The sequence below is a fragment of the Equus caballus genome, chromosome 22 (genome assembly GCF_041296265.1).
Source record: "Equus caballus isolate H_3958 breed thoroughbred chromosome 22, TB-T2T, whole genome shotgun sequence".
Classification (NCBI taxonomy): Eukaryota; Metazoa; Chordata; class Mammalia; order Perissodactyla; family Equidae; genus Equus; species Equus caballus.
Genome location: NC_091705.1, coordinates 25,956,157 through 25,974,906, shown reverse-complemented (window position 1 = coordinate 25,974,906; position 18,750 = coordinate 25,956,157). Strand labels below are relative to the sequence as shown.

General features: G+C 41.4%; 1 protein-coding gene across 2 annotated transcripts; it reads left to right on the top strand.

Annotated features, from left to right (window-relative positions):
- Window positions 1-38: 38 nt before the first annotated feature.
- On the top strand, window positions 39-17,756 carry EIF2S2 (eukaryotic translation initiation factor 2 subunit beta). Of its 2 annotated transcripts, none has more exons than XM_001501070.7 (9): window positions 39-279; window positions 5,814-5,991; window positions 7,789-7,892; window positions 11,475-11,610; window positions 12,341-12,441; window positions 13,069-13,217; window positions 15,493-15,549; window positions 16,562-16,647; window positions 17,286-17,756. In XM_001501070.7, exons 1-9 carry the CDS (start codon window positions 265-267, stop codon window positions 17,459-17,461), a joined length of 1,002 nt encoding a protein of 333 aa, XP_001501120.3. In that variant the 5' UTR covers window positions 39-264; the 3' UTR covers window positions 17,462-17,756. The 2 variants fall into 2 exon arrangements, with proteins under 2 accessions (XP_001501120.3, XP_014590602.1); XM_014735116.3 differs by having other exon boundaries at window positions 57-279; window positions 5,811-5,991.
- Window positions 17,757-18,750: the final 994 nt, after the last annotated feature.

The following is an 18,750-nucleotide window of genomic DNA, read 5'->3' as shown; positions in this document are numbered from 1 at the left end:
CTTGCAGGGCGCGGCGGCGTCGCCTGGTAACTCGCGCCAGACGGAGCACGCTCGGTCGGCTCCTCCGCGCGCCTGCGCCCTGACGGGAGCTGCGCAGGCGCATTTCCAACGCTCGAGAGGAGAGGGCGGGGTGTCGTTCCCTTTCGCTGATGCAAGAACCTAGTGCGGTGGTGGGAGAGCTGTTGGCAGGAGCCGCGCTGCCGCTGGGGCCTGGGGCTTACCCGTCCGACTTTCCGTCCTGCCGATCCCGCTCGAGCCGCAGCCATGTCCGGGGACGAGGTGAGGGCACGACCCTGGCGCTAGGGCTAAGAACTGAGGCGGGGAGCCGAACCCACCCCAGTTGGGAGACCGGGCCTGCGGCCTAGCGGCCGGCCGCCGCCATGTGGGGCAGCCGGGCCTAGGCAGCCCGGAGCGGGGGAGCCGGCGAGGACTCCGGAGCCGCGGGCTTGGCCGCACCCCACTCTCCTCAGGGCGGCGGCGCTGAGGCCGGCGTCCTCCCGTGGCCGGCGTTTCCGGAATGGAGAGCACGTTGAGCCGCCCTTCCAGAAGGGGGCCCGAATGACTGGTTAATGCTCCAACCCGACGAGACTGGGGCTGGCGACCCCTGCATTCCTTTAGATGTGACACCGCAGCTCCACCTCTCCTCGGCGGGCGCCGGGCTGCCCAGAGGAGCCTCCCTCGGCTCCGGTAGGGCGCCTTCGATAGAAACTTTGCAGGCTGGGGTGCCCTGGCTGATATCCCTCGTCGTTCTCATCTCGAGCGTTATTTCTTAAAAAGACCAAGGGGTGAGGGAAATAGGCGAGAGCAAAAGACCCTTCAGCCTCGAAAAGTGACTAACCTCGGAAAGTTTTCGGGCGGGAGTCCCTGAGGCTGCCTTAGCGCAGAGCTCGCGGCGACGCTGGCTGGATCTTTTTCCACCGTCGTACTCGAACCTCAGCAAATTTCCTCAAATCCCTTCTGACCAGATTTACCCCGCTTCATGTAAAACCAAACAGCTTAAAATGAAATTTGATTTTTAAGTGCTATCAGTAGGTATTGATTAACACGGACGGGGGGAGCTACCGCTTACCGGCCGGCTCTGCCCACCGGGAAAAAACTCTTGAATTCATAAGTCACATCTGTAAAAACTTCGAGTGCTTGGCCTGTAGGGCCTTGGAGAGATGGAAGAGGGAGAAATCGAGGCTTTGTCGAGCGTTGGCTTTTGAGGTAGGCCCTGAACGATGTTTAGAGTTTCCTCAAGTAGTGGAAAGGCCTGATCACAGGGCAAGGAAGTGTGCTCACAGAAAGTAGAATATTCTCCAATTTGATTAGAGTTAATCCCTTAAAACGTAGGTAGTGGCTAGTTCATGGAGGGATTGGAAGACCAAATTAAGGAATTTGGATTTTATTCTGGAGGAGACGCCAGCGTCTCAGTTGATGCTCACAACCACCTTGTAAGATAGGTATTAACATTATGCCCATTTTAAAGATGAGAAAAGTGAGGCTTAGAGAGTTGTATAATGCCCATGATCAAATAGGAAGTGGCTGAGCCAGTGGTAGAATTCCAGGTCCGTGGAATACTGCCTTCATCTGGGTGACTAAGAGGCTTGCTCTCTTAGGAGAGAAACTGAATCTGAAGGAGGTAGGTGGCTCTTGCTTGGAGGTCATGGAAGACATTGCTCTGGGCTACTGTAAAAAAGTTGTGAGAGTGGCTGTGTTGCATGCTTGTTTTGTTTCTACCCATTTTCTAAGCTTTTCATAACCTTTAACAAAGTACCTATGTAGTGCACGGTACTGTGGGGTGCTACTCTGCGTGGTTTCTATGGTAAAATGTTCACAAGTGTCGTGAGGGAGTAAGAAATCTACCACTAGTTGCTACAGGAGGTAGAGATAGAGCCATCTACATAGTGATTTGGGGAGCTGGAGGATTTGGTTTTAGCAGTTGGATCAGTTTTTGAAGGAAGTGGAATATGAAAGCATTACTGAAGGGTGAACAGGATTGTGTCAAGCAGGGATGGCAGAACCAACATGCCAGCAGAGGGCTTGGGAAGCCAATAAAGTATTAAGCAGCTTGGCATTTCTCAGGTCTACCAGTCTGACTTCATTTTATAGACAGGAAACTAGGGCCCAGGGAGGTTAACTTGCCCAAGATCACATAGCAAGTTAGTGGTACCAGAACTCCAGCCTTAGGCTTCCACCCTAGAGGTATGTACAGGTTCCAGTTCCTCTGGTGCTGTGGACTAGATAAGTATTCTTAGGCCACTCCTTAACTCCTGACTACTTTACACACTTGTAAGGATCAACATGGAAATGATTTTTTTTTTTCCAGGAAGATTAGCCCTGAGCTAACTACTGCCAATCCTTTTTGCTGAGGAAGACTGGCCCTGAGCTAACATCTGTGCCCATCTTCCTCTGCTTTATAACTGGAACACCTGCCACAGCATAGCTTTTGCCAAGCGGTGCCATGTCCACACCCAGGATCCGAACTGGCAAACCCCGGGCCGCCAAGAAGTGGAACATGCGAACTTAACCGCTGCGCCACAGGCCCAGCCCAATGGAAATTATTTAGAAACTGCCAGGGACTCCACAGAGTGGAAGTAGACATGTCTAGTGGACAGGATAGAGTTAAATAACCTACTGTTAAAAAATCTTTTTTTTTCATATTTCTTTGTTTTTTTTCTTTAAACAGCTTATTAATGTATAATTGACAAAAAGTAAACTGCACACATTTATTTTTAAATCTGGTAATTAAGCCAGAAACTCACCAAAACATAACCTCTTTTCACTTAGTGGAACCATGACCTTTAAAAACCAGTATTCTAAGGGCTGGCCTGGTGGCGTAAGTGGTTAAGTTTGCGTGTTCTGCTTCAACCGCCCAGGGTTTACAGGTTTGGATCCCAGGTGGGGACCCAGCACTGCTCCTCAAGTCACACTGTGGCAGCATCCCACATAAAATAGAGGAAGATTGGCACAGATGTTAGCTCAGTGACAATCTTCCTCACACACACACAGTATCCTAGAAATATGAGTGCCCCCTAGTAAGGAAAAACGCCCTAATCTGCAGGCATTTATTATTTTTTCAGACCACTTTTTAAAGTGCTGTCAGTAGCTAAGATTATTGCTTATTACTAGGCCCTATTTACAAGGTGTCTGAACATTGGGTTTTCATACAACGTGGTAAGGTGTTTTACAAAAGAATGTTTAAACTAAAAAAGTTTCTGATTAAAGATGGAATATGTGTTGTATGAAGTTTACAAAACACAGAAGAATACAAAGAGAAATAAAAATCTCCCAGACTCCTATCACCCAGAGATGACAACACTTAGCATTTGTCATGCTCACCTTGCTTCTCTGGGTTCCTTTTTAACTCACACCTGCCTTCTGGGTGTGGTGTGGCCATAAAGTTAGCGTCTTGGGTAAGGTTTGGTGGATGGAAGTAGGCCTCCAATTTGATGAAGCACTTAGGCTATAGGCAGGATGATTTTTGCTGGTATCCCTTTTCCTGACCTCCAACCCAACCCAACATGGGAACTTGAAAATGGAAAACTGCTTTTGAAGGCTTTGTTTTGGACTTAAAGAAAAAAAAAATAGCTCAAGAGATTCTGTGGTTTTTCCACAAGTGCACTGTCAGCAACTATTTGCTTCTCAAGTCCAAACTAGTCTCATAAACAGAACATTTGGAATGTGGTAATTTGTCAGATATGAAAGTCTTTAAAAAACACTTGTTTTTAGTCGAGACTGATATGGCCTTGTGGTTTGCAGGAGGTCTGCTTTGGGCATTGCTTTGGGATCCCTGGCTTCCTTATTTTTAAATGCTACTTTGCCGCGTGGTATGAATAAAATGAGGCAATGAGTATATGTCTTAAAGATCCAGAGACAGTAATTGAGAGAGTTGTTAATTATTTCAGTGTATAATTCCTGCATATTTATTATCCTTTACAAGGTTACAACCAAACTGTTTCCCTGGAGACCTAAATATGAATGTTTTTCAAAGGATAAGAAGCAATTGTGAGGTTGTCCTCTGATTTCAGGATCTCTCCCATCTTTGGTTTGTCTTGCTAAATGTTAGTTAAAAGATCATTAATATTCCAGGGAACTTGATATTGAAAAAAATACAATAAATGAATTGTAAGCCCTACGAGAAAACCAAACATAGTAACTGGAGTGCTGTCTGTCCTTTTGTCAAATCTCCATATTTCAGGAAGGAGGATGAACTGTAGATACCTCCCTGGAACAGATTGCAACACTCCATGTAGGATGACCCAAGGATCAGTAGGTCAGGAGTGGGGAACTCCTTTCTCCTGGCTCTTCTGTCCTCTTCAGTTTGCCAAATTATGTTCTTCAGACTGACTGCATTTCAGAATTATTCATTTATACAATTAAATTCTTGTTAAGGTAGGAGAGGATAACTTTGAAATGAGGCTATATCAATTTCCAGAATGTCTTGCAGATCCCTCTCTATTGGGTGAGACGATAACTACCGTACTTTGTTACGGACCGTGGTTTGGTTTCAGTGTAGCTCAGTTTCCATAATGTAGTTGGGACATAAAGAAATTTAAGTGAATTAGAATCAATTTAGGGAATTTTTTTGAGAGTTTCATGATATGTCTTAGAAATTGTCACTTCGAGTTGATGAAATTCTGTGATAGGAATCAAGAGATACCATGCTTTTGTGAACTGTGAAGTATTATATAAATTATGATAATTGCTAATGTTTATTGAGTATTTTTGTGCCAGGCACTGTGCCAAGTGTTTTATATTTATTTCCCCATTTAATTCTCCCAGTAACTTTGTGAGGTTTGGTTTTGGTTCTGCTACTGATCTCCATTTATGGAGAGGGGAAGAACTTATCTAGGGTAACACAAGTAAGACCCAGAGCTAGGATTTGAATTCAATCAGTTGAGCTCCAGACCTGTGCTTTTAAACACTTCACCACACTGTCATAGCAGATCATTGGGCAAAATGCTAAATTTAAGCGTGGTAGAATTTGGACAAAGAGTGCTAAAGGTCTTAGAGAAAAAAAATACTTGGGATTTGAATCCAGGTCTGTTCGAGTTCTTGCTGTTTCTACTCTACTAGCATCTGCCCTATACGTTGTTTAAACTGTTATATCTAAAATAACTTTACCTGTATTTTTCTCCAAGTGATCAGTACAAACAGATAGTCTACAAGTTATAAATTAGTTTTTCACTTATTCTCTAGTGGACACTAGATAAAAATAACCCAGAAAAACTTTTAATGTTCCAGAAACGAAAAGCAGAGTAAAAGGTTGTATAGAAGTTTCTCTTACTCAGATAGAGATTTGCTGTATGCAGGGTTGCAGATGGATTTCCTTAAAGGTTTATCTGAACTTCAGGGTAAGATTTAAAAAAAAAAATTTTTATCAGGTCAAGTCTCCTGGTGTGGCAACCCCAAGTTGCCAACCTTAAATAAAACATATGTAACATACCTAGGCATTGATTTTTCTCATCCATAAAGTGAGGGGTGTAGCATGGATTGTTGCTAAGGTCCCTCCCCTAAACTCTGTGATTCATTCATAAAGTCTCCAAATTTGTTCATGAAACTAAAAGTGAAGTTGCTGTCTTGTGATAGTTTACAAATTGAAAGGCATGTGCACATGTTTCAGGATCACTCCCCTGCTATGTTTAATACTAAGGTTAAGTATAAGGAAGGTTAGATGGACTTTTGTGTGTGTGTAAAATCCTTTTTGGTACTTTAATTCATCAAATACTCTTTTAAGAGTATGCCTTTTGAGGGTACAGCATATTTGGAATGTGAATATCATTAAAAACAATAACTTGGTCCACTTTTCTTTTTTATTTTCTTTTAAGCAGATGATTTTTGATCCTACTATGAGCAAGAAGAAAAAGAAGAAGAAGAAGCCTTTTATGTTAGATGAGGAAGGGGATGCCCAGACAGAAGAAACCCAGCCCTCAGAAACAAAAGAAGTGGAGCCAGAGCCAACTGAGGACAAAGATGTAGAAGCTGACGAAGAGGACAGTAGGAAAAAAGGTGAGTGGTAGACGTGAGAGAGTCACTGTTGTCCTGGGAGACCTGGTTCTCTTCCCTTGATGTTTTGGATTTTATTAGTACAGTGGCCTCTCAGCCTGATAAGGCTGTTCTAGTGAAGGTGAGGTAGTGAATAATCTGTGTGCGCTAGACCTTACCAGATTTCCAGGGAATTTCCCACTGAATCCACAAGTGGCAGAGATGACAAAACCTCATCGTTCCAGGTCTGGTTTTCCTGTCTAACCTGTAAAGTCTCTTCTCCAGTTTTAATGGCGATTGTATTTGAGTGTAGACAGAAAGAAATAGAGCCAAGATAAGCAGTTTTGTGTCTTAGCAAGTCTGAAAGTATATAGAAGAGATTAAATTTATAGCCTAAAATGTTTGGGATTGGACATCATTGATAGTTATTTACCCTTGTGCTTAGACATCATTTGACTAGTAGAAATAAATGATTCAGTAAACATAGTTTATGTCTGTTGAATGTAAGATGCTATGCTGAGGATAGAGAGAGCTGACATTCATTGAGCATCTGCCGTGTCCTAAGCATCTTGTACATGTTTAAAACAAGCTTGGAAAGCTAAATATTCTTGTAATAAGACAAAATGAATTCGTAAATAGCTCCTCGAAAAACTTTGTAGCAGAGGGATCCTAAAATATTCCTAGTGTATAACAAATAGAAAACTTATTGAACAGAACCCATTATCACTCACTAATGGTGGATAAAATTTCATTTTATGCATATCGTAGCGTTATGTTAATGAAGTGAGGGGGCCAGCCCCATGGCCAAGTGGTTAGGTTTGCGTGCTATGCTTTGGCAGCCTAGGGTTCACTGGTTTGGATCCAGGGCACAGACCTACACACTGGTCATCAAGCCATGCTGTCATGACATACTACATGGAAGAACTAGAATGACTTATAGCCAGGATATACAACTATGTACTGGGGCTTTAGGGAGGGGGGAAAAAAAAAGGAAGGTTGGCAACAGATGTTAGCTCAGGGCCAATCTTCCTCACCAAAAAAAAAAAAGAAAGAAAGAAAGAAAGAAGTGGTGAAGTACTTTATAAGGCCTTTTGTTGATTGATTCAGTACTATAGTGAATTAGGCACTAGGATTAGGTGAAAAAGGCATAGCGCCTTAGTATCTAGTAGGGAGACAGATAAGCAAGCCGAGAAGTACCTCTGGTGGAGTGACAGAAGGTATTATGGAAGCTTCTAGTGGACACCTAACCCAATTGGGGGAAGGGAAGGATAAGCTTAGAGAAGGCTTCTTGGTAGAAGTAACTGCTAACCAAGATCCTCTGAGATGAAGTAAGAGCTATATGGGAGAGCCATGGATATGCTTGCTTGGAGGTAGAGACCACACACACTGCACTAAGAAGTGGAAGTACATAGTTCACTTGGGCTGGAACCAGGGATTAAGGTATGAGAGATGGGAGGGTAGGCAGAAGTGAAGAGGTAAAGCTAGAGAGTCTTGGAAATTGTGTTAGAACCCTGACTTTGTCTTCTGAACACTAAAGCCTGATATGGTCAGATTACTAAATGACTATTCCCAACATGGCCCCCTAACCAGATTTTTCCTACAAAGTTTTGAGTTGACTTGCCTTTACGTTTTTCAGAGCCATAACCTTTATGGTTGTGGAAGGACTGCTGTACTAATTAATATCAAGTCTCTTTATTCTGGTGGCTTGATTACTTAAGCGGTAATTAAACCAGCTGAAACATTGGTTTAACTCAAAATTTGATGCTTTGCCTTCTGCTATTTGTTGTTAATAATAGATAATCTCAATTATGTCTTTTTTAGATGCTTCTGATGATCTAGATGACTTGAACTTCTTTAATCAGAAGAAAAAGAAGAAAAAAACAAAAAAGATATTTGATATTGATGAAGCTGAAGAAGGTGTAAAGGTAGTATTGCTTTCTTATTGAAGGTAAAATTTAACCTCTTGAAAGGTTGCTAACGGCTGATGTTTCTTCCTCTGTGTCTCATCTCTTCCTAGCCTTGCTTTTGTTGTTAAGTACTTAATCACCACTGTGAAGGTCATTTTCTTGGGATTGTGTCTGATGAGGTATCTTAAAGGGATTATGGTTCAAAGGAATGTAAATTTAAGTTTTACACATTGTATTGTGTGCCATTAAAATGATTATAAAATGCCCCTTGTCATTAACCACACTGAGATTGACTCAGGAGAGAAATTTCTGTAAATGAGAAATCCTGTGGAGTAAATATGCCTGTGGTTTCTTCTGTAAAACTTGTAGTAGTGTGTTGAAGATACACAAACTTGTGTTTACCTCTGAACAGCAAAGAATGAACCCCAGCCCCTGGTGGCTGGTGGCTGATGATCTTCCGATCTGTGGGAGAACCAGAGCACTCCGGCTGGTTTTGTGGAGTTCTCTGATCTTATAGGGACTTGAGGCCCTGTGATTGTCTTATTACAGGCTCAATTTCCAATACAAATATCTCAAAATTCGTCTGAACCAAGGAGTAGATAGATGGGTGAGTAGGTAGGTAAATAGGAGGATAGATGGAAGGAGCTGAAAGTCTCTTCTTCCCTCACTTAGAGCTACCATTTTAAAGACCCTATCCAGGCATCTTAAGCAGAGCTTACATATCTATCTGTAAAACCTAGGATAATAGCAATTTTATGTATACACAGAAAGACAAAGAATAAGAGTGAGAACACACATACACATGCACTAAGTGTCTCATTTTGTGCCCTCTGCTCAAATTTTTCTTTGGTAATTAGTTTGCTCAAACTCAAGTAAATAAGGTACATCCTGCATGTAGCAGGAAATGTATACAGTAATTCATTGAGTTTTGGAAACTGTCACAATTTGATGACTTGGTTAACTCAGCTGATATGTATTGGTGATTACAGTGAATCAGGCATTGTGTGCTAATTGCTAGGGTAGTGAAATAAATAATATATTTTCCCTGTTTTCAGGGGTTATTTTAATTCAGGGATAATTTTCAGTCCTTTAGAACGAGATGATTTTATCTGGATTTGTCTTATTCTCTGTTTGGGGATTTTCTTCTCTCCCTTCTATTACAGGAAAATTGAGAAAGAGAAATGCTCAGATTATACTGAACAAATGAGGTCTAAATATCCTGAATAACAAGGTGACACGTAAAGATGTGCCACAGAGAGTCTTGTTTGGCAAAGTTTTGTTGGTTAGCTCCTTTAGTAGCTTTGTCCTGAAGAGTCACTTAGAAGCTCTACTTTTTTAAGGGCTTGGATACTTTCTTTTCTGCTATTGAAGTTATAACATAAGAAGTGGTTACAAGTATCCTCATCAGCCAAAGCATGGACATTAAGTTGAAGCTGAAGCTTTCTTAAGATCTTGGGTTACTCCCACCTGAATTTTGAGACCATCACAGCTTTTGAAAAATCTTGAAAAACACTTCATGCTATTCTCTGCCTTTTACCAGGTCTTAGCCTCAGTTTAGAAGTAGAGCTTACTCGGGTAAAATAAATAAAAGTGTAAGACTAGAAGCTGGCTGGTGTGTGCTAGTTTATATTCAGCATAGCTGAATTTCTCATTTATTGACTGTTGTCTTACAAACCAGGTTAGTATTTGATTTCTTGTTTTGTGTTATCTAGCTAATACACGTGGGCTGATTGGTCTCTGATGGCCATGTGTGGCACTAAGACTACAAAGCTGGATGTGAGATTTCAAGGCTGAGCTTCATTTACTCCCGGCTATTAAACTTTTCTGTTGATAGATTTCTGACATTACTGTAGCCATTGTCAGAGTAGTTCAGGATGTAGGCACACAAAAATAGACATTGAGAGATAATGTTGACAGCACAGTTCAGGGCAGGGAGCTGGATAAGCTGGTGAAAGGAGGGAAAGGTTAGAAGGCCGGAGACTGAGACTGGCCCTTTCTGCTCTTCTGGGGTGTTTATGACTCATTTCTAGGCTGTGATATGCCCTAGTTACATCAATGACTATAGCAACTAATCTTGGAATCAAGCTTTACCTCCTCTCCGTCCATTCATCATGTGACCCTAATTCTTCATGGGTTCTGCCTTTTCCCTCTTTCATGATGTCATCTATTGAAGTGATGCCCAAAGACTTCTTCACAGTCTGGTGCCAGGCTGACCATGGTATGATGAAAAGTAAACATTTGGTCTTTGTTCCCAGTTCCTGGCACACAGCTCCTAAGACCCTTGTAATCTCTGGAGTGATAAAAATATCTTTTTTTTTTTTTTAGATTTTATTTTTTTCCTTTTTCTCCCCAAAGCCCCCCCGGTACATAGTTGTGTATTCTTCGTTGTGGGTCCTTCTAGTTGTGGTATGTGAGACGCTGCCTCAGCGTGGTTTGATGAGCAGTGCCATGTCCGCGCCCAGGATTCGAACCAACGAAACACTGGGCCGCCTGCAGCAGAGCGCGCGACCTTAACCACTCAGCCATGGGGCCAGCCCCTGATAAAAATATCTTTTGAGATGACTGGTGGCTGGGAGCTCCTGGATAGCTGCAGGATAGGAGCTGGTCATCAGAAAGATCAAGCCATGATTAAAGGATTGAAACTCTTCTCCCCACTCGCGTTAAATCAGTTAAATCAATGATGATTTAATCAATCACAGCTACACAATGAAACCTCCATTAAAACCCCTAAATGAGGGAGTTTGGAGAATTTCAGGGTTGGTGAACACTTGAGGGTGTTGGGAGAGTGGTACACTAACCCTCCTCCCCCTCCTTTTGTTGCTCTGTGTATTTCTTCTATTTGACTGTTCCTGAGTTGTATCCTTTATATAAACCAGTAAAAGTTTAAAGAGCTTTCCTGAGTTCTGTGAGTCATTCTAGCAAATTATCAAACCTGGGAGTAGGTTGGGGGGAACCTCTGAATTTGTAGCCAAGTTGGATATAAGTGAGGGTAAATTGGGAACCCTACACTTATGACTGGTTTCTGAAGTGAGGACAGTCTTGTGGGACTGAGCTTTTAAACCTGTGGAGTCTGTCACTGACTCCGAGTAGTGTCAGGATTAAATTCAGTTGTAGGTCACCTAGTTAGTGTTGGACAGTTAGAGAATTGGTGTGGAAAAACACAACGTATTTGGTGTCAGGAGGAAAAAACTCTCCCATTGACTGCATCAGAGTACTCAGAAACTTCTTTAAAATGCTCCTGAACCACCTTCTTGCTAAAGATTGTCAGTCAGAAGATTTAAGAATCTTTTAAAGTTTCCCAGATGATTCTGACAGTGGCCTGGTTTGGAAACATGGACAGTGATTATAATAAGATCCCAAAGTTGATGGATAAAAGAAAGGAGAAAATCCCACAGAAGTGTGTAGAAGAATTTCCAGTTTAAATGACAGAGACTCTCTGAGCCAGGCTGGCTCACCTGTGAGAGACATTTCATATCTGTAACTTCAGTTTTGAATATTTGATTTTTTTTCCCTCGAAAATGATGTCCCCATCCATGTCATTTAAATAAAAATATATAGTCCTAGTATCAAAACGTTGAGACTCTCATCTTAATTTCTTAGGATCTTAAGATTGAAAGTGATGTTCAAGAACCAGCTGAACCAGAGGATGACCTTGACATTATGCTTGGCAATAAAAAGAAGAAAAAGAAGAATGTCAAGTTCCCAGATGAGGATGAAATACTAGAGAAAGACGAAGGTAATGGGGCTGCGCAGTCTTGTTTCTAGGTTGCTCCTGTCTTTGGCCTAGTCTCTTTGATGGGTGGGTTCCTTTTTTATTTTTTTTTACCTCTCTTTCCAATACTTGATTATGAAAGCTAAAAGGAAATAGTATCTAACTTGATAATGACAGTTAAACATTTCACGGGGTAAGAATTTGACAATTGTGATTATGTTAAAAACATGCTGATTCAGGCTATTGGGAAAATTACTATAACTGAATTTTAAATGTTAAAAAAAATTTTTTTAATGTTCTATTAAAACTGTTGTTTTTATTAGTTTCTAAGTGCTGTAGGATCTTTCGAGAACTTTAGTGTAGTCAGCAGATGGGTTTTTATGGATGTGGATGTTTCCGAAGTGCTTCAAAACAGTTGGACCTTTTTTTCCCTAATTATCCCAATGCATTATTTCATCTTGTGTTTGTTAAATCAAGAAACAGTTCAGTATGTCTGTATTATCACAAATTCCTAATTAGAGAAGTCTCTATTAAGGGTTGTTTATGAAAGTCATAACATCCCTGTCTTTAAGGAATAAGGAATTGTTTGTGGGCCTTGATGCCTTTATGCTTGAGGCTGTTGCAATTGCAGTTGTGGGAGAGAAGTCAAATGTCTTTGAAGCTTTCATTTCTCTTGATCTGCCTCTCCCCCCTCCCGCTTTTTGTTACTGTATCAGGGCCTACCCCTCATTCTTACAGTCTTTGTTATCTGTAGCTTTAGAAGATGAAGACAGCAAAAAAGATGATGGTATCTCATTTAGTAACCAGACAGGACCTGCTTGGGCAGGCTCAGAAAGAGACTACACATATGAGGAGGTAAGATAGATTCTATTATGAAAAGGGGCTAAGTTGTTCAGTAGAACTCAAAGAAAATCAGGATAAATATTCCCTGAATTGGAGGGACCATTGAAGTACAGATTGATGGTGACACAGACCCAGAGAGGTCACACAGCCAGTGCACAGCATTGCCTGATGCCCACCTATGGGGCAGACTGCCCAGAGTGGGGTAATCATTATAGTGCACATTGTTCCATCTGAATCTGTGAACTTCTGAGGACATGAAACCCACTGGAATCAGGGGGAGGGGGGCCGTGGAGAGAGGGAGTGGCTAATATGGGGCCAGGATATCCTATTTGCTCGTTTGGGCTTTCCTGAATCTTACTTTTCCATGTATCATATAGTTTCCCATAGAAACAGCAGAATTAGTAGGGGCTCATTCATTCATTTAACTTTGAAGAAGGAATTGCTGAGCATCCATAATGGACCAGAGCCTTGTTGAGGATTGAGCCCTGCTCTCAAGGAACTCCCAGAACGTGTAGTGATATGTGTGTATATTTAGTAAAAAGTGAAGTTGACTTAAAGCTAAAGCAAAGTGACTCAAGGGGGAACTTTATACTCCTGCAGTTAGTAAGAATGTACATGAATACTACTTTATCTCTGTAGCTACTGAATCGAGTGTTCAACATCATGAGGGAAAAGAATCCAGATATGGTTGCTGGAGAGAAAAGGAAATTTGTCATGAAACCTCCACAGGTCGTCCGAGTAGGAACCAAGAAAACTTCTTTTGTCAACTTTACAGATATCTGTAAACTGTAAGTTTGTTCATGGAGAGTCTCCATCCCAAATACTAGATTCTCAGTAGAGTAAATGTTAAATGTCCTTATTGTGAACTTTATTGCAGGTAGAAAGAGAGAATGCACAGGTCTCAGGGTTGGATTGAGGGAGGTCAGAGTTTAAGTCTGTCACTTCTTTGCGTTCATACCTCTCAGGGCTTGTTTTATCAGGCATCCAGAGGTGAGAGAAGCCAACTCATGCTGACCCATGAGAGTGGATCCTAACTAGATCGAGAGAAGAGTGAGGAGGCTGGTGTAGTCCTCACACAGAGCCTGGGGAGCCCAGAGACGGGGGATAGCTCATCAGGCAGGGGTGGGCATGCCAAGCAAGTGCAACCAGTGAGCCCTGGGAAAACAGCTAATTTGGCATGCCTCTTCCTTGGATGGTCATTGCCAGGACACAATCAATGAGATTTTAGCTTTCTTTTCAAGATTGCACCTGAGCTAACAACTGTTGCCAATCTTCTTTTTTTTTTCTCCCCAAATCCCCCAGTACATAGTTGTTTATTTTAGTTGTGGGTCCTTCTAGTTGTGGCACGTGGGTCGCCGCCTCAGCATGGCCTGATGAGCAGCGCCATGTCCACACCCAGGATCTGAACTGGCAAAACCCTGGGCTGCCAAAGTGGAGCATGTGAACTTAACCACTCCGCCATGGGGTTGGCCCCTTAGCTTTCTTAATTACTATCACATTCCATGTGTGTCTCAACCCAGGTCACTGTCTGGGCCTGGCTCTTGGAGCTCCTCAGCTACAGCTTTTCTAGCAGGTTCCTTAGGGCAACTGACCTTATTTACTGTTGGTTCTTCAGTTTTATAAGTGATACACGGATGTTGCACATAAAAGGGAAATCAATCAAAAAAGGAGAACCAGTAAAAATTCCACCACCTGGAAATAACCATTGTTTTCATTGCTTATAGGCAATTAAAAATGTTTACATTTTATTTTGCTGAAGATAACAGTAGTATATGCTTGTTATAGAAAAATTAGAAAATACAGACATGCTAAGAAAATGAGAAATCATCTGTAAGTCCACCATTAAGAGATAGGTAATCATCATTTAATATTTTTATGTTTAGCTAGTTTTATACATATAAATATTTTAAAATAAATTGGTATCATACTAGTTTTTAACTCTTTTTCTCTTAGTATATCATGAAACTTTTACCCATCTCATTAAATAGTCTTCATAAATGTTTTTAGTAACTGCACAACATATTCTAACAGTTCCTTACTTGGACATGGTTGCTCCCAGGTTTTCATTATCACAGGCAAAGCTTCAAGGAATATCTTGGTACATGTATCTTGGCAATAACTCAGAATAGAGCCTTAGGGCAGAAATTCCCAAAATGAAATTGCTGAGTCAAAAGGAATAGATATTTTTGTGGCAAACATTGGTAAATTGCTTTCCAACAAGCTTGTACCAATTTATACTCCCACTAGCAATGTAGGAGCTTACCTGTTTTATTATATTTTCCCCAATCCTCACTCATTACATTTTGGGAAAAAATAATGGTTTTTAAAATTGTAATAGCGGTATCTCATTATTGGAACAAGTTCAGACAGTGCCACGTGAGTAGAATTAAAAAGTGAAAATATTGAATGGCATTGCTCTATATTTGTTTTTTTCACTTTATATGTGTACTTCTTTTTTGTGTGTGTAGAGACTTGTTTTGTTCTAAAAGCAGGATAGAATGGAAATTTATTTAACACTCCCCAGTTAGTGGATATTTAAGCTGTTTTCAATCTTTCTGCTGTTGTGCTACCATGAATTACTTCTAGGTTTTTTTTTTTTCTAATGAAAAATTTCAAACAGGAAACAGGGATTAGCACAACAAACACCCAAGGAGCCAATTGCCTGGGTTTGGTGTATTTTGACCTTTTAACAGATTTGCTTCAGATCTTTTTACTTCTTTAAAAAGAGGGTTTTACAGTTACAACCAAGGCCATCTGTGTGTCTCTTTCTGATCTCTTCACCTTCCTTCCCAGAAAATGTTATCCTCTTGTTTACCTTTCCTGTCCTTGTTTCTAGACGTTTACTCAGATTTATGTATTTATAAATAACATGCAGGATTATTTTATGAGCTTTAAAATGTAAATAAATGGTATCATATATGTCTTTATTTCAGAGTTTGATGACCTATGCACTAAAATTCACCTAAAAGCTCAGTAATCAGATTAAAACTGAATAGGATGGTTTTTTGAGTTTGGTTAGATTTCCATGAAAGATAAGGTTTATATATTCCACTTTCTTTTTAGATTACATCGTCAGCCCAAACATCTCCTTGCATTTTTATTGGCTGAATTGGGTACAAGGTAAGAAACTATATTCACATTTATATACAGTATTATTGGACATTTTATAAGAACTTCTCTTAACTTGAAAAGGATTTGTAATATGCTTAGAAGAAAACATTCACCTGATTATCAGGAACTTTTAGGCCAGTGAAGGAGAGAAATCAGTTCATTTCTATGGGAGAGCTTGGGAACAGGGAACAGAGTTAGCAGTGGCTCATCTGACAGGCCTGCTTGTGTACCAAAATGAGTACCACGGCACTTCCATGTTTAGAGTTTCCTGTCATTAATTGGAGTTCTTGGGTCTTTTTATGGAGCAAATATTAGATTTCAGAGAAAACCATTTTTTTTTTAGGTCAGAATTTGTTTTTTAAATGGTTAATAGGCTGTTGATGGAATACAGCTTTAAGTTGGTGAGTGGCACAGGAGAAACATTGAAACAGGGATCCCTAATTAAATAGTTACTTTCCTATCTTCATGAAGGCACACTGAGTCAGTCCATACCCATTCAGGGAGTCCAGGATCCCATGAAACCCATCCCAATGAGTTTGACCATAAGTGCTAGGAAGCCGAATGTCCCTTTAAAAATAAGTAATGTAGACTTAGGGCCTAATGGTGATGACTAACACATATTGTGTACCAGACACTGTGCCAACCACTTTTGGGTACCATCTCAATCTTTACAACAGTTCTGAGCTCTTAGTAGAAACTAACATTACTGGGTCAGCCCGGTGGCGCAGCGGTCAAGTGCGAACTTTCTGCTTCGGCAGCCTGGGCTCCGCCAGTTTGGATCCTGGGTGCGGACATGGCACCACTCATCAAGCCATGCTGTGGCAGGCGTCCCACATATAAAAAGTAGAAATGGGCACGGATGTTAGCTGAGGGCCACTCTTCCTCAGCAAAGAGAGGAGGATTGGCAGCAGTTAGCTCAGGGCTGATCTTCCTCAAAAAAAAAAAAAAAAAAAAGTAAAGATCCTGGAATTTGGTTCTTTACCGGAAAAAATAATAATGGAAATTTTTTTTTCTTTCACAGTGGTTCTATAGATGGTAATAACCAACTTGTAATCAAAGGAAGATTCCAACAGAAACAGATAGAAAATGTTTTGAGAAGATATATCAGTAAGTGTATAATTTAATTTTAACACATGACTGAAATGTTCTCATCAGGCTGCGGTATTTTGAGGAGAGCCATTGGTTTGTAATGAAGCTGGAAAAGATGAAGAGGCCTTAAAAGATGAAGATGAGGGAAAATGATAGTGAAGCAGGAAGGTGGCTCTTGGTGGCTGATTAGGGGTGCAGGGAGAGGGGTTTGGATTTCATAAGAAGGCCCAGCTGATCGAGGCTGTTGGTTGGTTCCAGGCCGAAGGCTAAGTCAGCGAAATCTATCTCTATTCAGGCCCGGCCCACCTTTGTTATCTTCCTAATCACTTAAAATTTGCAAGTCTGTTCCACTTAGAAAAGCTAGTAGGTTCTCTGAGTGGCTTTCCTGTAGACAGAACCAGGAGTAGGCATCTGGCAAGTGTCCCTGCCTCCTTGGACATTTGGAGTCTTTCTTCAACCCATGATTTAGTACCTGAAGCATCACAGCAGACAGTTTCTGTTTTCCTACACCTGGAATTGCTAAGTTTAGCTAAGCTTCCCTGGTTTGGGTGCCAGCCTGGGCCTGTGGAGTTCAGGGCAGAAGAAGAGTTTCAGAGGGAAGAAACCTCTGGCTCACTGTGGCCACCAGGTAATTCTGTATGTTGCTTTTCCTGCAGAGGAATATGTCACCTGTCACACTTGCCGATCACCAGACACAATCCTGCAAAAGGACACCCGACTCTATTTCTTACAGTGTGAAACTTGTCATTCTCGATGCTCAGTTGCCAGCATCAAAACCGGCTTCCAGGCTGTCACGGGCAAGCGAGCACAGCTCCGTGCCAAAGCTAACTAATTTGCTAATCACCACTGATTTTTCAAAGTGTGTTGTGGAGATTTCGCTGGACAGGTTTACCATCAGAGTGGATATACCATTGTATTAAAATCAAGATAGCAAAGCTGCCAAGTTCTTTGGTGTGTGGCTGGTTGGTCTGAAATCCTTGCAAGATGCCGATGCTCAAGCTGTTGACATACTCATTGCCTACTTTAACAACTGTCAGAGAAACATGATGGGGTAAGGCAGTGCTTTTTTAAAATCGTTCATAGACTTCTGTAAAATGCAAGATAAATTAAAGTTATTATAACAGTGATTCTTTCAATTTGTTTTGTCCTTCAGTTTTCTTTTCTATAAAAATTGTGCTTAATGAATTCAGCAAAACAGTTCGTGCCTGAGCTCTAGTGAGGTCTCTGTATCCTTATCCTGAGAAACTGGACATTGGCAGGCGCTTCACCTAGGCAGTCATTTTCCTTCTCAGCTTCTCTTGAGATACATAAAGTAGACACAGGTTCACATGACGGGTGGTTGGAGCAAGAGATCTGGGAGGACAGCCTGTTTTCAGTGTCTGGGGAACGACTGCATAGATTTGAATTCTTTTCATTATGTGAGGATTGTTGCTACTACCTCACTGCCAAGTCCGCCAGCTATTACATGAGGGAAGACAAGGTGCTAGGTACCCTCACTCCTTCGAATTTTCTTCCTTATTGGCCACTAAGAGAATCTTAGAAACATAGCCTCTAGGAGTGTCGTGTAACTGGCACTAAGAAAAACCCTAATTGGGCATCTGTTGGCAAGGAAGCAATGTGGCATGTGCAGTACAGAGAAGTCTTCTGAGTCCACATTGTGATGCTAGAGGAAGCATCATTCTTTTTCCTCCCCAACTTATGTTTTAGGTTTGAAAAAGGCCCACCACAAATGCTTTTCTATTTTCTCTATTAAAGTAGCTTTTGAATGTGACCATGAAACCAAGAGGTGATGCTGCCTGTGTGGTGCTTCTGGGTGCCTCCAGTTCTGCCTTCTGAAGAAGGGTATTTCTCCATTGAGCACAGGGGGAAAGATCTTATGTGTCTACTGTGATCTGCCTTGCACGCACTTCTTGAGAATAAGGGCATAGTGCTGCTCCTCACTTCCTTGTTGCCAGACTAAGTGGCCCAGGAGCAGTCACTCAGCCCTGAATGTCTTAACTATGTTGTTTTTAATCACTGTGACCCTTAATTTTGAGGTACAGGCCAAGTGTTGTAAAGCACCTTGGCCATGAAGCAGTGGAGAGAGCAGAGCATTCCCTTTAACTCAGTAGGTCCTGAGGA

Excerpts from the sequence above, each read along its gene's own strand:
- EIF2S2 (XM_014735116.3), top strand. Across the intron at positions 7,893-11,474 it reads AAGCTGAAGAAGGTGTAAAG|GATCTTAAGATTGAAAGTGA; the intron begins GTAGTATTGCTT and ends TTAATTTCTTAG. Across the intron at positions 12,442-13,068 it reads GAGACTACACATATGAGGAG|CTACTGAATCGAGTGTTCAA; the intron begins GTAAGATAGATT and ends TTATCTCTGTAG.